The sequence below is a fragment of the Egretta garzetta genome, unplaced genomic scaffold (assembly GCF_000687185.1).
Source record: "Egretta garzetta isolate BGI_Z169 unplaced genomic scaffold, ASM68718v1 scaffold287, whole genome shotgun sequence".
NCBI classification, from domain to species: Eukaryota; Metazoa; Chordata; class Aves; order Pelecaniformes; family Ardeidae; genus Egretta; species Egretta garzetta.
Window position 1 is genome coordinate 8,805,548 of NW_009260435.1, and position 25,754 is coordinate 8,831,301.

Here is a 25,754-nt window from a genome sequence, read left to right on the forward strand (position 1 = left end):
TACGGACGATAAGATTCCCTTAGTGCACTATTACTGGTTGTTATGGACAGATTTATCTGCGCTGGCATTACACTACTACAACTCTAGTGTAAATGGAGCTTCTCTCATCTCAGAGGGGTAACTCCGAGTTACTCGTTTCACTGTTAGTTCATGTTGCTTTGCTAGCAGGATTGAAGCAGAGACATTTTTCCATTTTGAGGTCAGAATCACTGTTCATACCTTTCTTTCTGTGCATAAACTCCCTGTTTATGTGCTGTGTTCCTACTCCACTACTTCAAGGGAGGAATCCACTGAAACAGCTGGGGGTTGACAGAGGTTTGCGCAAGCAGCACAGACCTTTATTGCTCCTGTTCATTAACGTACATGTGATGTGCTCAGCTCGTCTACACTCAAACTTTTATCTAGTTCTTGATTATAAAGATGACATAAAATCTTTAAGGATGTCGTGCTTGTAGAGCACCTGTGCATGTGGAGCCATCGCTCCTGCCTGTATCCCAAAGCAGCAGCTGAGGGCCAGAGAAAGATTTCATATTTTCACCTTGACAAAAGCAGCTGTTTTAAACAATGCCATGGTATCGGATGGTGGAGCCTAGCTGGAGAGCCAGGGGCAAGTCTTATGTATTGCCCTCCAAGGGTGTAAGATGTAACAGCTAAAAAAAGTGATGAGCATTTCTCTCAAAGAGCTGTTGTTGGTCTGGTGTCTAATTTAAGCTCCCAGCTTTGAGGGGAGATCTGTTATAGAGAACAACAAGGCCAATTTTCCAACCACGTGTTTTAAAAAGGACCTGGCATTTTCTTCCCTGCTGGATCACTGGTTCATTTATTCTGTTGCAACAAGGAATTTTCTGAGACCAAACCCTGACTTCTTTGGACTGAATATTACCTTAGATCAGTTACATTTCTAAATGCTAAAACAGAGCAAACTGGTAACAAAGTTCACCTGTTAGAATATTCCTTGCATGGTCCGTGCTTCTCCGCTCATTACAGAATGGAAAGTTTGCCCTGGAACTTCAGCAGAAATTTGTATTTCATACAATATTACAACACAAGCTATCATCAGGGTTATAAAAGTTAAACGATTTAAACATAAGCAAAATTAACAAAATCAGTTCACAGGGCTATACAGTTATTAACTGTTGTTATTAACAAGCATTCATACACAGTGCCAAAATAATGTACCATCTGACTTGGTATTTCAAATAAAGTTGGTTTTTTTATGCAATCAATAATTTCCCCACTCAAGAGCTTTCATGAATTCCTCTTCAGTAAAAGAAAGCATCTTAGCAGCTTCAATGTGCATCTTTAAAAAAGAAAAGAGAAAAAAATTAGGAGCAGAAGGTAAAATAGTGTCAATGACCAATGCAAAACCCCATGTAACTGGGAGAGCTGACAGGGGCTTCAACTGTGTCGTTCTGCTTTTTCACAGTCTGGTTTTGATGGGTGTTCACCTGTTTAAGCTGAAGCTTGTATTTTTCTGCAAAAATCTATAGTGTAGGGATAATGTGATAAATTTTATGCTAAACATTGCAACTTCAGCTCTAGTAAAACAGGACCAATAGCTTTTCTTCGTTCCTTATATTGCTTTTAAAATATCTCCATTTTAATGAGGCACAGAAATTACTGAAAATGTGACAACTCTTGTGACCTCTAAAGAACACCCATAAGAAAACCAGTAGACACTGTTTCAAGCTGATCAATATACAGCTTAACTTTAAAGCTATTACAAATCCAATACATCATTAAGATTCAGTGTGCTAGCACCTCTAATTTGTGTGATTTAATATTAATTTTTTTAACATTTAACATTTTAACAGGATTTTAACAATGTAACACCATTAAAAATTAACAATCAGCACAAAACACAGAGTAACTGTACTACACCTTAACAAGAAACACCAGGAGCCGACCACTGGTAGCTGTGTTGCCATGTATCGCACCATACATCTATGGTCCATCATGGCACATGCACACACGCAGCCCCATACATGTACGTATCTACATGTTTAAAAATCATACCGTGTTCTGAATTTGTATTGCCACTACATAGCACGCTACTTTAAGTGGAACACCGAAAGGAACAAATAGACCTTTTTAACTTATAACAAGGATATTTTCTGTTCAAATAATGCAATTGCTTGGAAAAATGTCATCAGGGTCATCAAGGTTGGGTGAGAAAATGAGTACTAAAGGATCAGTGTATTTGCGGAGAGCTCCCAGCTGGAAAGCCCTGGAAGCTCACTGGGTTCCAGCTGATGTCACAGCAGAGGTCACAGCTGTGCCACACCTCATTCCCCACACCAGAGTACAATCTTTTTACCTACTGTCATTCAAAGTGGAAAGTGTCCCAGCTAAATAGTTTTTACTGCAAATTTTAGTAAAATGGTTAGGCTTTGAAGAACAGGCAACAATCCCTGCCTACAAGGAACCTGTTGTGGGTTTTTTTTACATACAGACATACTGTCAGTTCAAAACAGCAACAACGTGTGTTGCAGTTCCCACAGGCAGTGTAACGCCCTCCAGCTCTGTAAAGCTCTGAGTAACTCCCATTAATCCTTTTAAAACTAAGATTTTCCTATTAAAATGTCTCTCAGGGCAAGCAGAGAATGGTCTGAAGAGACCAACTGGAACACCAGCAGCTACTCACTGCCAGCTGCAGCTCATCCTACTACTGATACTGAATACCTTTGGGGGATTTTTTTCCCTCTCCTGTTCCTCATGTGGTAGCTATCCTCACCTTCAGGCTAGCTGTACCTGCTGCATGTCTGACTCTGCCACACAAATGGCCCAAATCAGGTTTTCCTCATTCATCCAGCAAAAGGCTTGTGTGACACAGACCTGAAGTTCTTCAGGTGATTATGTATGCTGAGCACATGTGAGCTTTAGCTGCCCTCACCCACTGCCTTCTGCCAGAAGCTGTAAAAAGCAGTTAGTGCCGTTCTCCTGCAGGTTCTTCCAAGCCTAGTCTGTTCTGAAAGGAGAACCAGCCACACCCGTCCTCTGTCAGTAAATAACATTTTTTATAATAAAAGGTAAGCGGCTTCCTCTACCATCTGTGGTTCTGATACAGTACTTGTAATTTTTTAAAAAAATATTTAATGAAGACATTATCTGAGACAATGTTTTTAGTTCACAAACAGAAATACTGCTCTTTGACACCCATTAAATGAATTCATGTTCCAGAGGACAGTGAGCTACAGTGAGGTATCATGTGTGGAGTATATTTTGAGTGAATGCTGTATTTTTTTTAGTTCTGAAAGTAAACTTGAAGAGCTGGAAGGGCCAGCCAGAGGCTGAGCTAGCACTATTTCTGTTAGCTGAATCCCTAAGATTTCTTCTGCATCCTGTTACTGCCAGAAAAATTCTCTTCCACTGGAAATGCCCAGGCAGCCCCAGCTCCTCTTACTCCAATTACCTACCCTCCTTTGTCCTACCCTGGAGAGGCATTCCAGGTTCAGGGGCGTATGTCCATATCACGATTCCCAACTCTTAGGATAAGCATAGGTATATTGCTACATGAAGTTGCCATTTCATACAGCGCTGTTCTTTCTCTACAGGGGCCCAATAGCTTCAAGAGTGTTTACAAAACCTCTGGCGGTCACTGCAGCGCTCAAAGGGTAAATCAAATGTTCTGTTTTCCCAGCTCAAAGACCAGCCCTTCTCCAGTGCTGCTGCTCAGCACCTCACCATACCCTGCTTGCTTTAGGTCTCCTACAGCTTTGCTCTGAGAGCACAAAAGGCAGCATGTTAACTCCATCCTGAAATGAATCACGTTCGATTCAGCAGAGTAAGCATCACAGGTGAACCACTCCGTGATGTTAAGATCCTGTCTAGACAGCTGTGAAGCCTACAGCTCTGCACGTCTCGTGCAGCCTCAGAAGGAAAACTGATACAAATGATAGCACGCAATCCCAAGTATTTGGTAAGTGAAAGGTGTGATGGAACTATAAGACCTAAATGTGTCAGTAAGTGGAAAACTGTTTGCTATGGGCAGCATCTTTTAGTATACTCTCCTCTTCCATTTGTACTTCTTCCCATTTGTACTGTCAAAGCTCATTTGACAGCCTGAAAATATATTTTGAGAAATAGAAAGGTATTTACCCACTCCACAGTGTCCAAGGTTTCTCTTTCCCAGTAAAAAACCCCTCCTTTTTGGGACATCAGTACAGCTTTATAAAATATGATAGTTAAACACATTTTTTAGCTATATTCTATCTGAAGTATTAATCCATTTTCACTACAATACCTTTCTATGAAAACTGTATCACTGTGTTCAGCACAAATTGTCAGCAAGTATTCTGCTACCCAACCTCTATGCAATTTCAGCTTCTGCTGCTAAAGAAACTGGAAAGCAGTAGCCCCTGCCCTCCCCCTTCTATCCCCCGAGGGAGATATGAGAGTAAAACCAAACGACTTTCAAAATCAGGCTGCATGTGCAGTGTGGTTGGGAACACCCATGCAGATGTTACTACCCTGTGTGTGATTCGAAGTATGCATGATATTCTGGGAATTACAAAAGGTAGAGATTAACTCCCCTCCTTCAATCTAGTAAATTCACAGCTAGGGTAAGTACTCTCTTTTTTTTTCCCCCCGACACACAAGGAGATCTGCACCTGGGCAGAATTGTACATGCATAGAACACCTCAGCATAGAAATAAAAAGAAAGAACGTTAACAAAGAACATGCTTTGAGAACCCAGGAAGAATATAGGCCTGAAATGTAATGGCTTTCTCCTGAGAGGGGCATGCTGTTGCAGCTGCTGATATAACAATTAACATGCTGTGGGGGAAAAAGTTTTAAAAAAAAAAAAAAAAATCTCACATGGTCAAATGGGTTCTACTGACACAGCACCAAAGTCAGCTGCTGTTACTGCCTGAACAGTATTTGGTTTTGAAAAAGACAGACACTCTCGGTCCTAAAGCTTGTCAGTAGTAAACCTTCACCATGACAGGGCATGTTCCACATTAGGAATGGGGTCAATTCGAAAGAAAATCGGCCTTTAGTACAAAGCAAAATGTTAGTAATATGCATTATTAAGAGGGAGGCTGCTGCTCCCTTGCATTGAAACGTCCCCGTCTTGGGGCTCTAGTTTACACGATTACCCAGACAGGTTTAGCTAGAGGGGGGTAACTGAAATGTAACAGTACTCTGGTCCTTACCTTTTGTCTCTTTAAAATATCAATTAACTTTAACTGTTTTCTAAAACCCATCATTAGCTCTCCTTTTTGTTTCTGCAGTTTCTTGTTTTCTGTTTTTAATTCTTCAATTGTTTTGAGTTCCTGGTTAGCTACATTCTACCATGAGAAGAAAAGGAGAGAAGTATTATTTATGGAACTGGTGCTTTACCCAATGAAACTCGGTATTACATAACAAAATTACAAACAGAAGCCACAAGTGACATTTCTGAAAAGAAATGGGATTAATCAAAATACTCCCGCATCAAAACATAAAAAAAGAAAATATCAAAGATAACAGCCACGGTTTGCCTGTGCATATATTAGATGTGTATGTGCACTTCTCCCTTTTTCTAAACACATCTAATTTCCACACAAATGAGGAAAATCAGAAAGGCTGTGAATTTATTCTGTACGTTTCCTCCTCCTGCACAGGTTGCATTAGTGTCATCTGAGGTAACATATCAACCTTTGGTAACTTGGTCTAAGTTAATTTGGGGCCTGTCTGTAAGAGACGTGGTACTTCCAAAGCCAATCAGGCCTTTTGTCTCATCTAGCATTACTGAGTGGTTACAGCTCAGAACTTGTTTTCCGAAGCCACTGTACCTTGGTGCTTTGCTTCAGTTTATTCAGCTCCACTTTATACCTTTCTGCTTCTTCCAGGGCCCTGTTTAAGCGAACCTCTGTTGCACTCTGACTGCTCGCAGCCTGCTTTTGTACACGCTTTAGATTCTCCAATTCCTATTTAAGAAGGATAAAAACAAACATTATGAATAATGGTATTTTAATGAATCCCACACAGACAACACATTTACAGCAAGGCTCACCCTTGAAAACTTAGAGTCTGTGGACTTCTTTGGCCTGCAGATAGAATCTGTCTCAAAGACCATTAATTTCACTGTTAAAACATCCTCTTCTCCTTTGAAATCTTGGAAAGGAATCTTTCTCATCTTTGTTTTAAACTTCTCTTAGAAAAATTGTGGGGCTGATCACGTAAGACCCCAGGAGTAACTGAAAAACCTTGTATGCTCAGTCAGAAAAAAAGAAAAACATTTCGGTATGCCCACTCTGTGGCAGCTCTGGAGCTGCTTCTTCCTACCTGTTCCTTTTACCTCTTTTCCTCAGAAATTACTACATGCAATTACCAATAAAAAGTTAAAACAGCCTACTGAAGATGGCTGAGGGTAGTAACTATTTCACCTAGCAGAGAACAGTTCATCAAGTGTTTATGGCAAAAATCAGAACAGTTTCATCTCCGATGATAGTATTTCATAGTGGGGAAATGAGAAGAGACCAAGCTGAGGAACAGAATAACGAGATTTAAGATCAGGGAATACAGATAAAAGACAAAGTAGAAGAAATAAACAATTATGGCAGAAAAAGCACGTATTTTCATTTGTGAAAAAGAAATGGTACTTTTTAAGAAAAAATACTATCAAATTTTTAGTCATGGGCACAGAAAGATTCTTTTAACCAAATCAGGGTTAGCCCCCAAGAGAAGGGGCTTGTTCTTAACCTTATACCCTCAGACCACATTATATCTGAGTAACCGTTCTATTTTCTCAATTCCATACCAGCTCTTGCCGTGGTTACTTCTAATTTCCACATCACTTATCCAATAAATGCATACTAATTGACAAGTGTATGCAGCAAAGGCGTTATGGTAAAGTTATGACTGAAACAGGTATTTATGGGAAGCTTTGAATCTTCTCCAAAATGGATGAAGAAAACAGGAGAGTAAGATGCATCTCATTAATCCTCCAAAATTCTACTGGTGAATGTGCCTCCTCCAAGAGTTCACATAAAACAGATGTTGCTTCAACATTTATATTTTGTCACTAACTTGTCCACCTGATTGATTAGAAAAAGATGGGTAAAAGCCTGGTTAGCTGGGCAGCAGAGCCCCTCCCTGGAACACATGCACGTGCATCATCAAGGAACGCAAATTCGTTTGCTGGGAATTGACCCCTATGTTTCCACAGAAAAGCTGCACAGTGGGCAAACCTCTTGTATTAAGAAGACGGACCTGTGAATAGGGTCAACTAAATCTTTTGTGCTATGTATTTTATTCTGCATTAATATGAAAAGCTTTAGAATATAGCCTTTTAAGCATTTAGTGACCAAAAAAATAGTCTGCATGCAATGCAAATGTATCAGCTAACCATATAATTTAATGGAAGCATTCTAATAATTCTCTTAGGTCTTTTTGACATTTACTGTCATACATAATACCTTACCAAGGATTTTCTGCAAATCACCCAGTGAGGGTATATTCTTAAATATATTTGACTCCAAGTTTCTCATCTTAAAAATGCCTGAAATAAGTATTTGATTTTGTAAGTAGGCAAGGGTTCTGCCAATTCTTCAATACGTTAAATAAAAGGTGGATTAATTTTCTCACATAGTAGGTTTTTCCCCCTCTTAGAGAAACATTATATTCTAAAACTGCATCCCATTTCAATCTCTGGATTTTCTCCACTGTTCTGGAGGGCCTGAGGCACTTGAGTATCAGTAGGGGTGTGATACCAGAGAGCTCATCTGTGAGTAACCCTCCTAGCAGGCTGTCTTTCCTCCCAGTAGCAAGCATACACAGCACTTCTATCTTTAGAAAGCTCAGCAACACCTGCCCAACCCAAAAACATTTGAGAGAGAATGTGTGCGTAACAAGCCCTTCTTCAAGGCAAATTATAAAATCCCTGCACAAAGCCTTAAAAGGAGTAAGAACACAACTTTGGTTTCTCCCTGACCTTTATCCAACGTTATAGCTAGATTGAATTAACAAGTGAGAGAGGAAGGAATATTCTTGTAGACAGGTAGTGAAAAAAGACAGGAGAGGTGATATTTATTAGACCAGCTAGTTGCAAAAAAAAAAAAAAAGGAATGCTGAAAAGAAGAGGATGGAAGTTTCAAGGAGCATCAGAATTCAGCTGCTGCCTGAGGTGGGCGTTCCATTCAGAGAGACCAAACACCAAAAGAATGAAATGTAAAAATAACAAACTAATTACCATATTTCAGGTTAATTGTGAAAAACTACACGAGAATCTTTGCCTAGGCACATACAAAAAAGGTAGCTGGGGGATTAATGAAATTGCATAAATTGCTGATAATCTAAGGAAGCTTGGGAAAGCATATATCACAACTTAAGTCTTCTATTATTTATGTTGTAACAGAGATCACAAAAAAGCAATAAAAGCCCCAAAATCAGAGGTTACATTTGTGCTACCTCAGTTGTATGGAAAATCTTCTCTGACCTGAATGAGTCTTCAGAATTTAGTGGCACAGCAGTACAAATTCAGGCCCGCGTTCACAGGAAATTGTTTTTAAACATGTCTAGAATTAAGCCAGAACTACATCAATTATATAGTGTTGAGTAATACTTCACACCTAAAGAATAAAAGTTTTCAGATTGCTAACTCCATAGGAGATTTAAGCAGTTACTGAGAAGTGATTTTTAAATGCATGGTTTCGGCAGTTGATTTTTGTTATCAGAAAAATATGTAAAGTAACTTCTGAATTGGCAGAGAACCATTCACTACATATACCTGCCTTTTTTACCTTCTCAGTATTTTAATGAACTACCACTATTTGTCATGACTGTGTCTGATCAGTAGCCTTGAGAATTCTAGAAAACACAACCTATTAGGAATAACTGAAGCAACTGAGTATGGTAAATCCAGAGCAAAGTGAGGAAAGCGACCATATTTTGGACATGGTAGCTGTACAGCACAAGTGAATAAACTTTTCATCACAACAGACTTCTGCTAAATACTGGGACAAACTTTCTAACTGTGACTGTGTACGAGAACCAGCATAGACTGTCTAAGGAAATGATGGAAATTGCCACCACAGAAGGCTTTAAGTACAGGTTAAACAAATATATGTCCATGATGCTTTGGATATAACCTATCCTGTCTTGGTTTAAGAGAATGGACTAAATGACTTTGTCAGTCTCTTAGCCCTATTTACTGTGAGCCAATGAGTAGTACCAGTACTGCTACTGAACATTTTTCCTGATGGAATCAACAATCAGGGTATTTATTTAAAGGAAATTAAAACCTCCAAGCATCTGCACAAAAAGAACACACGAGCTTAGAACATTTTAGTTTTAAAATGCCAGAACTACATAACGTTAAGATGAAAGCATGCCCATACAAATGCATAGTATGAAGTAATGGAAGTGTAATGAGACTTTGTTAGGCTGAGTTGTGTTCTGTTTTCCCCAAATTTTAAGTGAAACATTCTCTTGGTTACATTTCATGTACTACACAATACTGTATGTAGTACATGATTTTGAAGTCAACCTCTCTAGCTCTGAGTAATTAAAGAAAAACACATGCTGCTCTTAGATTAAGTTCCAAACAAACAAAGCTGTGTATGCCGGCCATCTGCTACAACTAGGCACGTATACAATTTTGCATATGTGGCCTACAGCAGGAGCCAGGTTAATTTTGATTCATCCAAATTGGAGCAGCTGCTTTTCCAACAGTCCATTTTCAAGAACGAAGACACATCCTTTCCTCTACCTGCAGAAATACTAATATAAGCTGCAGGTGGTTTGTTTCAAAATGATCACCAGGCTCTACAGTTTACAATAAAACTCTTATAACCAGAAATAACAATTATAATTAAACCCAGAAAACACAAAATTTCCCTCTATTTTTCAAGATTGCTTTGTGAAATTGACAGCAGTTTCTGAAAAGGTTGTTCTGCCTCTTGCTGGTCTTTCATACAAGAATTTAATTTTAAAATACAGTAATACATGATTGTAGAAGCAGAAGAAAAGCAATTAGCAAAATATATTATTTGTTCCCTTAAAACCGGGATTAGACCATTTAAAAATACAATTTCTAAAACTCTTATCAGAGATTGAAACGCTAATGGGATCATTGGATACCAATCTATCAAACTAGGGTACAGAGGGTCATTTGATGTGGTTTCTTCCCTTTCGTGAGATAAATGAGACTAATATCTGCAATACCTTTTCTAGTGCAATGACCTCTTGTTGTAACCCTTCACTTTTTTTGTTTGCTTCTTGTGACAACATTTTGTACTTCTCAGTCTGAGAATGTTGCATGCTGATTGTTCGTTGCAGTCTGCTGGTTTCTTCTTCAGTATCTTTAAGCCGAGATTTTAAATTCTGATTTTCATCATCCTGATTGACAGTAATTAGCAAAAAACCCAATTAAATTATTGCAACGAAGCAGTAGGATAATGCAACAGTAATGTTTTGTAAATAAATGGCAGTAAAATATACATATGGTTGATATGGAGATAACGATTTTTAAAAATTACGTTATTGTTAAATGTTTAGATAATTCAGCATGGGTTTCACAGCAATTTTAATAAAGGAAACAACTAAGACAAACTAAGAAAACAAACCACCAATTTATCAGGACAATACTTAAAAAAACAGTAACATTCTTCTCATTTAATTTTCTGCAGTCTTTTACTCAGAACTGTCTTGTAGCGGTATGTAAAACATTTAATTTCTTATAGCTCAAAGGTTTTGAGAACTAACAGTGGCACATAGATATTTTGTGACATTTTTGTGAGAATAGCTAAATGCACACATTAGGAAAAATTCTGGCAAAAAGAAGAGAATATAATTACTGATAAATCAATCCATTATGTTTTAGGAGATTATCTGTTTTTGACTTAAAAGCAAGCTAATGATCCAGGATACATCAAGCATTCAAATTCAAGATTCTCTTAACATCAGCTGAATCCTGTATTAGCTTCATGACCTACTAGCAATTACATCCCACATTAAGCATTATAATTTCAAGGCATTTTTCTTTTATAACCTTTCAAACATTGTAAGTGAATACTAATGTAGGTTATTTCAGAGATGCATTATGCCCTTCATTTCTTTAAGAAAAAGAAATCAAGGCACATAGAGAAAATGGAGTTTCTACGAAAACAAGTCTTTCTCTCCTGTCCTCTCAGCCCTAGGAATACATGCTTCTCACCTGGGAAATACATGTGCTTTGCCTGAAGTTTCACATGACCGCACACACCACTTCTTTATATTTAAAACAGATTTATTGCTTCCTTATAGTAATTGGACTGTGAATTGGAAGAAAACCCAGAATCTAGCTCAACGCTTTGCAAGTATGAAATTTTTGTGACCTTCTGAATGTAATAAATTATTTTCACACCAGAGAAACTAGTACCCAAAAAGATGTGTTTACATACATAGTGCTATGGGAGCAGGACAAAATAGGTACAAGGTTGTCTTCTGTCATCTGCTATAGTAACTGAATTCTCTAGTATTTTTGGCATGCAACGATGAAGTTCAATAGCTATTGACAAAACTGTATTTGATTTGGAAATTAAAAATGTCTTTAAAATCTAATGTAACAACTTTCTTCAGATCACAGCATGAAAGTATTGAAATGCAGAAGCAACTGTATTGATAAAGATGAAATAAAGTATAAAGTACAGACATAAAATATCAAAATCTAATTCCTTCTAAAGATTTTCTCCAGATACCTATCTCAAAAAACCTTATTTAATATCACCCTGCTTCTTAACTCTAATTTAAAAGCTTGAGAGAAAGCATATAGGTGGTTTGCCATATGTTCAGAATGTCATCATCATGTTTGGGCCTGGGGAACAGGTGGAAAAAAGCATTCTGAAGCTGAGAGACCACAACTAAGAATAATCTAATTGCATAAAATGGAAAGTTAGTTCAAAAGCCTTGCTTGATTACAAATGTGTGAAAAGGAGGTGATCCCTCTGGCAGACAGACACAAACAATTTAAGGTTTTACAGTTCAAGAGATGTTTGAGCATCACCTGAAAACATATTGCCAGACAGTGCAGATCACAAAACTCACCTGTAGTACACTCTAACAGTAAAATATCAGTGTACCTTCACACTGCCCTCATTTCAGTCTGATCTGCCCAGGTATGTAATTCCACATACAGTCCTTTGCAGCAAGTGTAACCTCGAGAACAGACAAAGCCTGATTTCTGTTTCGACTACAATATTCCACTTAAAGTGGATCACAGATCAGCACTTTCCACACTTTTTTCCACCAAGGACACCCAAAGCACCTGACTAAATTTCTCAGGCTTTTTATTTCTCATCCCTCTCCTCCCATCACCCAGCTCTGGGCATCACTCATCTTCTCTCTGCATACCAACATCTGTGTTTGACTGCTACCATATCCTCCTCCTTTTTCTCAGGCTCTGGAAACACTCTCCTTCCCCACAGTGATGGCTAGGGCACTCTGCAGCACTACAGTGTCCCTATGGCTGGGGCACACCTTCATTTCCAGTGGTTTTCCTGCCTCAAATTCTTTTTCATTAAGTACACTTCACAAACTTTTATCTCAAGATCACATTTATACAGAAATTACTATTCTTGACTCTAAATTCTTAGGAAATTTAAAAAAAAACTAACTTAGTTTTTAATACTTGAAAAGGAAAGCTGAGGGAATTCTGCTGTGATTCCTTCTTAAAGGGGAACCTATTCCGTTTCTACAGATAAGAAAACTCAGCTCTTACCTTTTTCTTGCATTCACACACTACGCTATCCAGCTTTTCCTGTGTAACACGTAACTGTACCTGAAGAAGTCTGATCTGAGCTTCTGTGAACATAAAAAGTTACACTTAATATCCACAAGTACTCATTATTCAATGCAGAAAAGAAGCAAGACTGATGTAAGAACTTACTTTCACCTTCTTGTTTTCAAAAACACACTATGTTGTTCACAATTACTAAAGAGAAACAGGCAAATAAAAACAGATTTATAAATAAATGTTGCAAGTTTCTCATTCTTAGGCAAAGCTTTGTATAGATTTTTCCTTTTAATGGCTGAACTTGACATCTTTAAAACATAGAAGACTCATAATTCTCAAAATTGAAACTTACTGGAAACTTTCATCATACTATGCTTATACATTACAGCGTTCCTTGAGATTGAAGTCAAGAAAACTATATTGTAGGGTATGTCTACACTGAAATCAATCTGTAGCTGCAATTTGCATAGTTACACCCAAAGTAGTTTTAAACTGCTCACAACAAGGAATTAAATGTAGACTGCAAAACCCTTGTAATAGGTTAATACCCCTCCCACACAGTAGTCTATGCTTTTTTAAAGTACACTGCTAACATTATTCAGTTAATAGTTTTAAATTAAACCAATTTAATGAGGGTGGGGTTTTTTCCCAAACAAAGTACTTTCTCGCTCTTGCACAGCTAAGAAGCATACTACTGTCATGACAAAACAAGCTGTGCATGGACAATATGGTTTTTTACCACCTATTCCCCACCCTTTCCCCAGATCATTCACGAGGAACTCCCCTGAACTTCCACAGGCACAAAGCATGGAACCAGTAGGAGGATCAAGCTGAGTAACACAGGAATAACCATTATTCACAGTAGGTACAAAGGGAAAAAAATAAAGTGGAGGAGTAGTATCTGGAGCTGAATGTGAAGGGATGAATGGGTACATATGTTCATTTGCTGTAACAGGAATTCTTTTTATTTCACCCACTTTCCCTTATCAACTGTCAATTGCAGCTTAAGTTGTAACTCTGCCGAGGCTAATAATAAGCAGGATTTAGGAAAACACCACAAAAAAATAAGATGCAGAACTAACTTTTTTCCTCCTATTACATCCTTGCTAGATTCTGGTAACTACTGGCTAGCCTGAGATGGAAACCATATTGAAGCCATCAAGTTTAATGCTCTTTCATGTACTTCTATACTACTAAGGTGTTTGATTTTCTTCATAAAACATATTGTAGTTTGGCCTTCACAATATCCTGTGGCAATGAGTTGGCTAATTTAATTATGCTTTATGTGAAAGAAAAACACTTTGTAGGGCTTGCTTTAGATCCAGTTTAATGTGGCATTTACTAGTGTTTGCATTACAGAAAGACAGCTTTCCTTTTACCATTACTGTTTTCATTACAGAATCTTTCATATTGCCCTCAATTGTTTTGTTTTCAAATTGAAGATTCAAATTCAAGTTGTTCCATGCTTCTAATTGCTACTAATACTCTTTCCTGTATCTTTCCTAGTTCTACATCCTGGTTTTGAGATGGGGTGTGCAGAACTGTGTGTCACACTCAAGAGGGGGTAGCATCAATTATACAATAGCATAACGATAACAGTACAATATTTTGTTTTCTGTTATTTTCTGAAGGATTTCTAACAATCAGTTTGTCTTTTCCACTGTGAACAAGCTGTAAGGTTATGCTTTTGGAGACATCTTAATTAGTAATAGCTAAACAAAGTCCAACTCAGAAGTAGGTGTAATTGGAGTTGTTTTTTCTATCAATCAGCACTACTTTGCACTTTTTAATGCTGAATATAAACCTCCAATTCCATCACCTCACTCAGCACTGAGATTCTTCTACAACACTTCAATGTCAGTTTTCACGATCCTAAAATCATTGTTTAATATACAAATTTCTTTACCAGCAATCGTTCCTTTCTTCCAGAGTATTTTTCTGTATATTGAACAATGCAAGCTCCATAACAGATCATCTACCTGCAAAACTTGGTTGTTTCTTTTTAATATTTTGTTTCCTCTTTTACTCAGTTTATTAGTTCACAGACAACTTCTGTCTTAGACAGCTCTGTGTCATTAAGAGCACTTAGTAGTAAACCTTGCTGAAAAATCCAAGAGCACAACTAGAACCAGATCAGCCTTGGGAGGTGGCTATCATCCAAAATTCGTTTGAATTCTCACAAGAGGTAAAGATAACTAAACAATTAGCTTCCTAATTGGTCAATTTTAATCACCTGATGAGGCTGACAAGGGGGAGGGCTATCAATAGGATGGCTTTAAGTTATAAAGTAACCAACAGTTTAGGGAATAGTAAACAAGAAAAGGACATCTGAGACTCTTACATCCTACAAGAAAGAATAGGTGTCTTGAACTCCTGAGATAATCTGAAGATTAACGTGAAGTGCGACAACACATTCAGGTATTTTGTTCATGTGTGTGAGGCTATATGAGATAAAAATAGAGCTTCATTGCCAGTCTTCTACATGTCTGTGTGTTTTTATCATTGCTTGTTACTGCAGTTGAGTTAGAACCCACAAAAAAAGCCCCTGAGAAAAATAATGTGTAAGCTACTGCATTGGCAGAAAAATGGCTGCACTGTGATAACCTGTAATAATGAAATAAAGCTATGGAACCGAAGTCCAGAAAGAGCACTGTAAGGAGCTCAGGGAAAGGACAATGCTATGGAACCTTATCAGCGTGTTGGCCTAAAAAGTCTAGCACAGGCACATAAGCCTAAAGAATACCTTACTAGAAGATTCTCACTATGGGATCAGCCCATGCTGTAACAGGGCCTATTTAATATCTATGTCTAATTCCTTGTGAAAACTCTTGACTGTTTTGTGAGTTTGACACTGCTAGCATGCTCTGCAATACCTTATTTAGCATACTAATGAGGCATTCAGAGTGTTCTAAATAGTCAATATCTAATTTAATAAACAAAAATCAATTGAGAGTATTTTCATTTCATCATTATAGCTACAGAAACAATTCTCAATACTCAAATACATGCTCTTGGTCCACAAGACCCAATTACTAGACACCAGTAGTAACTCTTCTTGAGCTACCTTGAATTTATTTGGTGTAAGCTTTCAATGCAGTCCAAAGCAATTTCTTTTTAGTTTGGGAACAAGAACTATAAGAAAAAATAGCTGAGGATCTGTTTTGGGAGACTTACTAACAGCAGACTCGCATAGAATTACATGAGGTTAGAAATCAAGCTATTTCTGTGTTGGTGTGCTTCTTGACATCAAGCTGTTAAAAGAAGAGGTTTGGGGCATTTTGTACTACTGCAGTGAATCTCTGACTTCATGTTTGCTTTAGTGTTGTAAGAAACTACATAAACCCACTTCTGTCACACTAGAGCCAAGAAGACATATGTGCATCATGCCTTTAGCTTCACTGGCAAATGCTGCAATCCCCTTTCCTATTCTATTTCTAGGACAAACATAAACACACGATTTGGGAAAGTAGCACTGTAGCTGAAACGTTACCTCATTTAAGCCACTTACTAAGATCTACAACACTGATCTGAGGAAAGGCTTTTTCCTGTAAAGGCACAAGCTCATATTTTTGGAAATATAAGATTAGCATTGTTTATTTCTGTTTCCCCGGTGAAATGAATCAAATGTTACGCATATATTCAACATGTGTAACCATCCAAATGTCTTCCTACAAAGGTGGAAGATAAAAATTAACTTTCTCCCATGATTATTCGTATGTGGCCTGATCTTCCTCTAGGACTACATAAAGAAAACTTTCTTTTCCTTTAACTTAAGGGCTTTAGAACTTTCCCTGTAATTTCTACAGAAACTCTTACTTTTTTTCCCCAGGAGAATCCATTTCGAATAGTCAGGAATTAAGAATAAAAGTACTTAACCATGGGAGGAAACCTACCTGCTCCAATTTCATTTCCAATGCCTGGAATAGTATCATCATCTAGACAACCTGGTAAGCCTCCTCTCTCTAGTTTTTCTTCAATTTTGCTTATTGTTCTTGCTAAAGAAAAATCTATGCAATCTTCCAGTACTGCAACATCACCAGCACTTTGTACTTCCAGGTTTCTTATTTTTGAACTAAAAAAAAAAAAACCCTAGATTTTAAATTTATAATACAAAAAGAAATTTACGAAAACATAGCGTATTTACCTAATGCAACTTCATTGCTTGCATTCATCTGAAAGATGCATTGATGGCAATTTCTCATTTTCTTTAGGTAAGATACCTTTACCATATTCCAGATAAACAATTTCAGGATTTACATATTATAATGTAGGAGGCAGAGAAACAGTACCATTTTCTACCTGAGAAGATTTTGGCATGGTTTCATCCAACAACTTCGTAATTAAATCAGAGTAGAAGAAAGAAACAGGGGAGTGTTCTCTTGGCTTCAGCTACTATCTTCTGCCTTAAATTCTGCTATTTTTTATCCCCTGCATGTTAACTTTTCTAGAACTCTGTCCTCTCTAGCTATATTCCTACCATACTACCACAATTTCTGTATCATTATGCCTGGCCTAGGAAACCTCATTGATCCTAGAAGTTGCATTCCAAAGTTTTCATAAAACCAAAACACAAGGCATGTGACACATCTGCTCCTCAGCTTTCCTTTATAAAAAGATGACATTAGTTCCCACAGGATCTGAAGCTTCTAAGTTCTTATTCCAATATATCCCCATCTCAATGCAGCCTCCAAACTCCTTCTAGCCGTTAACCTTTTCCCACAACTTTGGGTTCACCCTGCAGGTCCTGTATCTGTACTTCTAAATCTCATTATGTGGTGCTAGCATGACAGCCTCCCCTGAACTGCCCAAGAGAGGTCCAAAGGGTCCACAAGTGACTCCCAAGTCCTGAAAGACAACCTTGACCTGTGTCAATTCCCTGTTCTGTCACCTTGCAGACAATTTTAATCCTCTTTGGTATTTGTCCATATCTTGTGGCAGTTTTAATTTATTCCCAGGATTTTATGCATTTCTCTACTCTTTGCTTTTGCCCAGATGTCCATTTCTTGTTTTTACAACCTTGAATTTGCTATCTACAAAGCTGAAGCTTTTCAGCTTGAAACCCCTGAAAACTGTGGTACTATTACTGACTCTCTCTTGTCCTGTGAGCCTGATTAATTCACCAAAATAGGGGAGACCCTCAAGGGCCTCATGTTTCCTATCACAAGTCTGATCACAAATCAGTCTGCACCACCTAAGTTTGCTCTCTCATGTTGCCTCAGATGATGTATTTCCCACATGTATGCTCATTAGACATCCTTTCACTGAGGGAGTTAAGAGTTTAATGTCAGCTTTGAGAAGAGCTTGAGCAGAAAGCAACAGTTTCATTGTTGTAAAATAAATCACATATGTTCCCCAACACTTTTTGGCGCTCTATGCAAGTAAATAGAGATAGCTACATGGTGGAGCTAACTAAGGAGGACCAAAAGTTTGATACATTTATTTATACAAATAAAGATAAATGTAGAAGCACACATGAATAAAAATAACGATAGACAAAAATAGCAACTAAAATATTTTATTACAAGTAGAGAGAGATGGCTATAGTATACCTTGAAGTTGTTCTTTTTCCCTTACTTCCAGAGTACGGTCTGTTCTGAGCTGTGGGCGTGGAAGCACATTTCTTCTTGTTTGCTAGCTACAAATTTTTTCAGAAAGTAGTAATTTTTTTTAGTTAGTTAGGAATTACTTTTTTCTAGTGTTTTTTGGTATTTTTCTTTTTCATATATTCAGATTTAAGGATGCTTTTCAAACTTTCAAAGGCACAATTTTACAGCTTTATTTGCACTCGTCTTTATGTTTCAACTTTCATGTCTGTATGCCCAAATTATAATACAGCCAATAGTCATTTGCTTGTGGGAGTTTTTGCACATACTCGTAGTAAATTCATGATAAGCAAGGCTCTCAGCTATTATCAAGATATTAATTATTGGACTGTCAATTGAGTGCATTTCTTTGAAAAATGCTTATTATACCTTCAAAAACATGCTATTTTTATGCATTATTCTAATCTTATAAATTCCCTGTAGAAGGAAGATCAACAATATTTTTGTTACTTTCACTCAAATATTCTTCAACAATTGGGCTTTTTTCTACTGTATTCTGATAAATAACTGAAGACAATATTTTGGAAGTTTTATCTTACTTCCTAAAAGATTCAATGTAATTGTAATTAGAGACTATTGCCTTTGTTCTTGGTGTCAACCTCCGTTCTCAGTTATATTTCCCTTCCTGTATTCAGTGATTTTGACCACTCGCTTATTATTGTATCTAGAAGACAGTAGTACTGTCTTTAGTATTATACTATTGGGGGAGAGAAGGGGGAGAATGGAAGAAATGAATGACATTGTAATATTCTGCACTTGGAATTCTTAAATTGATGTTCAAAACACTGAACACTTCTGTCAATGCTTTACAGATGAAGAAACTTAGAACACAAAAATTAAATGTGATGTAAGTCCACTTAACCACCAGTGCCACTCGGAAACCCTGGTAACACTGTCCCTGTAGCACTGCTTTGAACGTAATTTCCTTTTGGCTTCCCACCCATGTAAGGCCCCAGTGCAGCACAGCCTCAGAATCAGAAGTAATATGTGGAAATTATACTAGAAGATAAATTAACCAGGATAGTTTTGACTTCAATACCTTGGCATTTGAGTGTGTGAGAGATGATACTTCAGGACTGAGTAGATCTCTGCAGGAAAAAAAAAAGTTCACTGAACACATGTATCAAAATAAACATTTCACAATAAAAATTCAACACTCCCCACCCCCTGTCAGAATCAGGGGAATAACACTTTATATGTCTAGAATAATCAATATAGCTAAGGTGAGAACATATACTAAAACTATACATAAATTCAGTCTCATTTTCTGCCTTTCCATTCTACTTCATTTGCTATCTAAATCACCTGGTGAGTCCAGGGTATCTAATAAAGCAGTTTACTTATGTACCAGAATCTGAATCTCCTATCTTTCAATTCAGGCGACTGCTGCAGCTACTGGCTTATTAGATCAATGATTCTCTGTACCAGGGTGTACTTAGCCAGTATGCAGAGTGTTATCAGCTTCAACAAGACAGACTGATAATCCATTAACCAAAGATCACCAACAGCTCAGTGGTTAATACGCCTACCTGACATACAAATCCCTGAATTAATACCAAAAAAAATGAAGATACAAACTAGTGTCCTCTACATCCTAAGAGGGAGTGTAATTGTATGCTCAGACTGACTGCTGTCAAGTCAATTAACAAGGACTATCAAGTGAATATGAGGCAGGAGCGATTTATAAATTAAGCCTCACAGAATGTTTTCTGAAATATGTATTATAAACATTGTATGCATTTTGCAGATGAAAAATCAGGATTAGAAAAGCAGCTTTCTTATCTGCTTTTTGGCTGAAAAAAATGCTTCTTAGTAACTGAACTTTGTTAAATGATTACTTTTAAAATATGCTGGCAATAAGAAAATTTTAGCATGCTGTGTACCATTCAGGTCAAGTTTCTTGTCATGTTCTTTTTTTGCTTTCAGAATAAACTATGTGAATCTGTGTTATTGCACTGAAAGGCTACGTTTTTATTACACTTTATTTTTTACTTCAATTAAAATGCTGATTTATAGAAGACTTGGAATAAAATTTAAATTTCAGGCACATCAAGTCACCTCAATTTTTTTGCCTGGCTGATTTGAGCAATTGTTTAGATCTTGCCTTTTAAAATTTCAGACATCCATTCATCAACAAGAATTATCTGCACAAAGCTCCAGATTTTATTAATCCAAAAAAAACCTGGAGAAATCATCTGTGTGTGGCTGGCAACAGACTTCAAGAATAGGATGATTAGTTTTTGTCTATTTACCCTATTTTCCTCATGCTTCCTTCCTATTGGCTAGCTTTAGGAGCATGCACAAGGTGAGGATTTGCTGCCACAGAAATAGGTTATGTTACTCTGAAAAAATATGAAAACACACCACCTTCTATACTCAAGAAAACAATAATGGTCTTTCCATCAATAGACTAATTTGTTCCTACTATACCTGTTCTCTCAGGGCCGCCTTTAATAAAATCAAACAAAGCAAAACATAAAACCTCCCTCATTGTCCACTGAATTCCTCAAACTTGTTTAATCTTAATGGTTTCTTTCCTCTTCCCCATACATGACAACCCATTTTTAAAACCTCATAATACAGTTCTGTAGTTGTTTGGTAAGTGAAATTAATGTGTAAATCCTGAAAAGGTATACAAATAAGTAGCTAGAGGATTGTGGCAACGGTGAAACAGAAGCTAATGTTTAACAATTCCATCTCAGCATGTAAACACAAGATGCATGTGCATGAGCAAACCCTTTGTGTTTGCTAATCCTATTCAAAGCCTATAGCATGCTTGCCCATGCGCGTACAGTTCCCATCGCCATGAGCCTGGCAATGCTCCGAAGAGTGAAAGTGTAAACAAAAGCTGATTTCAGTGTGGTGTCACTGGAGGTGCTTTGTCTCCATGTAATTCAAGCTTCTCTGCAAAAATTATGCTATAAAAACTCCAAATCATGTATTTTAAAATATACACTGACTCGAAGAGTGATTTAAATATTTATTCCCCCCCCCCTTTTTTTTTTACTTTGCTTACTCATTTTTTTTCTTAATCTGTCTTTCTCCCCACCCCCCCACCCTGATACTACCTCTTTGCTTCATTTTCTCCCCTTCTTTCCAGTTGCTTTAGCGTTCATTTTCCTTACAGGAATCAATGGAAATTTCAAATGGGTATTTCAAAAATATCTCAAGTGCTTGCTTTAGATTTATGGCCTATCTGCTTGCACAATTTTGAAAGAAAAAAAAATGTTAATTAAATATTAAACACTTGGAACTAATCTAATTGAATGGCCTCAATGTTCACTCATGGATAATCAGTGTGCCTAATTCCTAGTACACATTTCTAATTTTTTCACTACAGCATGGGATGTCAATTCTTCTCTCACATAAATGTTTACCAGAACACAGACTGTGGTTGTTTTAAGGTGTTTTAATTTATGTAGGTAATTGGTAGATCAGCTGCTACTCTGACTTGTTAATTGCCAATATTTTTTTTAATTCTTCCAGCATTCCTGTTTATTTCAAATGTATACCACCAAAGCTGTCCCCTTTGCGGGGCTGAATCCTCCAATCATGTGACTTCATAAAACAGCCCTATAACTCTACTCCAGTTTAAAGTTCTTAAAAATCTTCTGTTTACTGTTCAAAATCCATTTAACAGAACATAAAAATAAAGCAAAATTCAGAATTCATTTGCAAAGAACGATTATACTGATAACATATAGTTTCTTTTTTTTTTTTCCCCCTCTACAACTGACATATATGGCTTTAAAATAGCTCAGGAATAATTTTAACTATAGTAGCAAACTTTTGCTGGTATAGCCAGGCTTCTATCACAGTCTTCCTGTCACACCTTCCTGTGTACTGAAAAACCCTTTTACAATCATAAAAAACCTTTTTGTTTTCACTTTTACTCTGCACAGAAGTAATTATTTGATCTTCTCTAGCAGACTTTCATATACACTATTTCAAAACAGTTTTCCAACTGCAGCTTAACATTTGAAGCACCTTGTAGTCTGGCCCTGGATCTTTGTTACCCATATTAGGTGCATCATAAGTTTAGGATCCTTCATAAACTGTGTACTAGTCTATCTTAAATTCACCCACTTCCTGTACTATCAATATACAAACCCTTGAACAACTAAGTAAATAATCATGCCTCTGAACAACTATGTAAATACTGCTATGTATCCACCCCAGAGCTAACGGGTTTCAACATACAGGCCAAAACCCACAGTTGCATGTAATGTTCATACAGGCCAAAGGTATGTCGGCCTCAGAAATGTAATGATATCCAGGTTCCAGAGGGTGGCAGCTCAATGTTTGTCTGTCTTTGGTTTTTCTGTTTGTTTTTTTTATCATGCACTTCCTGTCCTGGGAACATTTAGGCCAAGTTAAATGTGAACCAACATCTATTTCCTTGCTTTGTCAGCTGAACTGGTTAAAAACCATCTACTGATGAGTGTTTACTGTTTTGTACTGCAATAAAACCTGTTACCTGATCTTGCTTTTTTTGCAGATATCAGCATTACTTAGCATCTTAGACAGAACATTTCAGCAAATTAAGACTTCCTTGAAATAACAAGGAATGACACTTATTTAGTATCAACTGTTTCAAATAGTAGGAAAAAATTTAGACTCCACCAATCTAGTGTGTTGCAAAGATTAGATAAAACAGGAGCATGACTAGGGTGCAAGTCACGGTGTGCAGGATCAGCATGAAAGATTCCCCATGAATTATATGCAGCAGTTGTAAAGCACATACCTCTGTCTGTTGTCTTCAGGTGACTTAGCCTGTACTGAAACTGGCCTAGATAGTATCTCCTGTTGGCTTTTCTTTATAAAAAAAAAAAAAAAAGTAGTAAATTTTGGGGGAATATAATCCATTAAAGATTAATTACATATTTGTAAATCACAGATCACAACAACTACAGGCTACTATGAGAAAGAATGGAATCTATAGTCAACTGTGGAAAAGACCTTCTCAAACACAGGAAAAGATGGCTAAAAATTAAAATGCCATTGCTATCCCCCAACATTTATTTCTGCTCCACAACATGCAATTGCCTTTTGCCTGTAAAACTTTTGCCCAACTTAACATCATTTCAGATGCTGTTACCCTCCTCCTTTTTCTCTGAAATATAGGAGTAGCAAATGCACAGCAGGTGGAACAAACTTTCAGTTTTCTATATTGCACAATAAGCCTCAAAAATAAATCTTTATTCATATGACCATAATTGGACACTGGTATGTTGTATGTACATTAGAGAACAATTCAGTCTGAATGTTCAGATAGCTTCTATGTTGCTAAGTTACAGTTAGAAAGCATGATGCAGAACAAAATGCAGTTGTCTTGTTTGGCATTTTTTTTGGTTTGGTTTTGGCTTTTTTTTTTAAACTTAGACTGTTTTTCTTTTGTTGTTAAATGTATATCTGTGCAATCCGGCAGTGCCATGTGGTACATTAAGTGTCCTAAGAGTATTTGATCTTCTGCTTTATTTAGAGAAGGAAAAAAAAAAAAGTGGCTTTATTGTTGCTGTTTTTTAAAGGAAAGAGACTAGATGCTATTTTGGATGATTTGTCTGCTTCTGTTCAAATGCCAAGCAGTTAGCCTCAGCTTACCACAGCTCAAGAGAGTATGTTTTCACAGGACATAAAAATGAAGTTTTAACAGTAGGAAAAGTGCATATAAGTGTAGCTTTCCAGAAGACTTAATTTGCTTTTTAAGCCTTATTTATTTGAGTGCACTTCAAATTAATATATCTAATATGCAGAACACCTTTTCCAAACTGTTTTGGGTACAAATCATACCTCCCCTGTTCCCTTTCTTTAATTTGTCTAATTTTCACATAAAAACTTGGTTCTATCTGGTACACAGCCACACTACGATTAAAAGATAATACTGACAATAACCAGGAAATTTTTCTGTTTTAAGAGTTTCCTTCTTACTAACTACATATTTTCTGTTATGTTGCTTATTCTTTGTATTTCTTTCAGCTTGAACAATGTAGATCCTATTTCATTAGGATGTTACTGCAATAATATCTGGTTTTCAAATAACTTTTTTTAGTATTTTAAGACATAAAACCACCTACACATAACTTTCCTAAACATCATAAACAAATTTCTTGTGGTTTTATGTATATATCTGCACAAATGCTCTACGCATCCATGTGAACATCTACCTACCTGATGAAATTATATAAAAACTTCTTTTGGAAGTGTTTTTAGTAGAAGTTTACAATTTTGAAAAAAAAAAGATTAAAAGCATAGATTGCATTTGAAATCGATATACTTTTAGTTGTTAAGGTCTAAATTTCTTTTGAAACTTGACCCTGTGTGCATGTGAACCAAGACTAAGTTATGTAACAGTCTGCATAACCTACTCACCATTACTTCTTCAGCCTGACGCACCAGTTTTTCTGTTTTTGCTTCTAATTCTGCATTCAGTCGCCTGAAAGAGTAAGAATGCTTGTCACTCAGTTTTTTTAAGATTTAAAGGACGTGAGTGTAAGCATGACAGTCCCTCTGCCTGAACTATGTGAAATTTTAATAAACCCTACAAATCAACACTAAAATATACTTCAGGGTACTATCAAAGTTGTGTTTCAACAATTTCCTGGGTTTCTGTCAAATCAATAGTAATAAAACACCTATACCCATTTAACAGTAAGGTTTAGACTATAATTCACTAATGGTGTCCTTGCTTTGGCCATGTCATTGCTTAAAAAAACATTTTACATCTTTATTTCCTCAATACTTTCTGTCTTTAACGCAGTCCTTACCTTAGGTATACTTAGCAGCAGGGGTTTGGGAAGGAGTAATGTATGATTACATTACTTGATCATATAATTAAAATGTGTTGCTATACGTATGTACAGGTTAAAATAAGCTTGTGGTCTTGCATGTTTCACTTCGTGGCTTTCTATGCAGTGTGACTAAGTTTCTGAGACATGGCTCCTTGTAAATCCTCACAGTTCACGGCGGCTGACAACTGAAGGGTAACAGAGCAAATGCTTTTAAATGTGATTTCACTGCGTTTGTCACAAGCTTTAGAGCTTTTAAGCTTTTTTTAACAGGCGTAAGCACTTACATATTCATAATTTAAAAGTAACATCAGTGTTAAATGGAGAAAAATGTGATGTCCAATGCTGCAGGGCCGAAGTGAGGCCTGGAGCAGCCTACCCCGTGTACAACGGCGGCAGGAAGGCCGTACCGTGCCGGGAGACCGTTAACACGTTGCTTCTGGTACTCCCATCGGTACGCTTTGGGGGGGAACTAGTTGAGGGACTCGAATACAGGGGATTAACTGTAAACTCCGTTAGGACACCAGCAGCGAGCGGGGTAACGCTGAGGTGACAGGGCCTGGCCGCCGCCCCGGCCGCCTCCTTACTTGTACGCCGCCTCCTTGGCCAGCAAGTCGCCGCTCAGCACGCCGGTTCCCGCGGCGGAGGGCGGCAGGCGGTCGCCGGGCG

General features: G+C 37.3%; 1 protein-coding gene across 1 annotated transcript in view; it reads right to left on the minus strand.

Moving 5' to 3' along the window:
* Window positions 1-4: 4 nt before the first annotated feature.
* The window catches only part of TEX9 (testis expressed 9), a 26,587-nt gene continuing 837 nt past the window's right edge, over window positions 5-25,754 (minus strand). The window contains exons 2-12 of the mRNA XM_009643845.2: window positions 25,673-25,753; window positions 24,670-24,733; window positions 23,045-23,115; window positions 19,340-19,388; window positions 18,247-18,332; window positions 16,591-16,769; window positions 12,683-12,765; window positions 10,150-10,323; window positions 5,778-5,912; window positions 5,157-5,291; window positions 5-1,300 (exon numbers count right to left, since the gene is read on the minus strand). Of these exons, the coding sequence (XP_009642140.1) occupies window positions 1,223-1,300; window positions 5,157-5,291; window positions 5,778-5,912; window positions 10,150-10,323; window positions 12,683-12,765; window positions 16,591-16,769; window positions 18,247-18,332; window positions 19,340-19,388; window positions 23,045-23,115; window positions 24,670-24,733; window positions 25,673-25,753 (1,135 nt within the window). The 3' untranslated portion in view covers window positions 5-1,222. The remainder of the gene's footprint in view (window positions 1,301-5,156; window positions 5,292-5,777; window positions 5,913-10,149; window positions 10,324-12,682; window positions 12,766-16,590; window positions 16,770-18,246; window positions 18,333-19,339; window positions 19,389-23,044; window positions 23,116-24,669; window positions 24,734-25,672; window position 25,754) is intronic.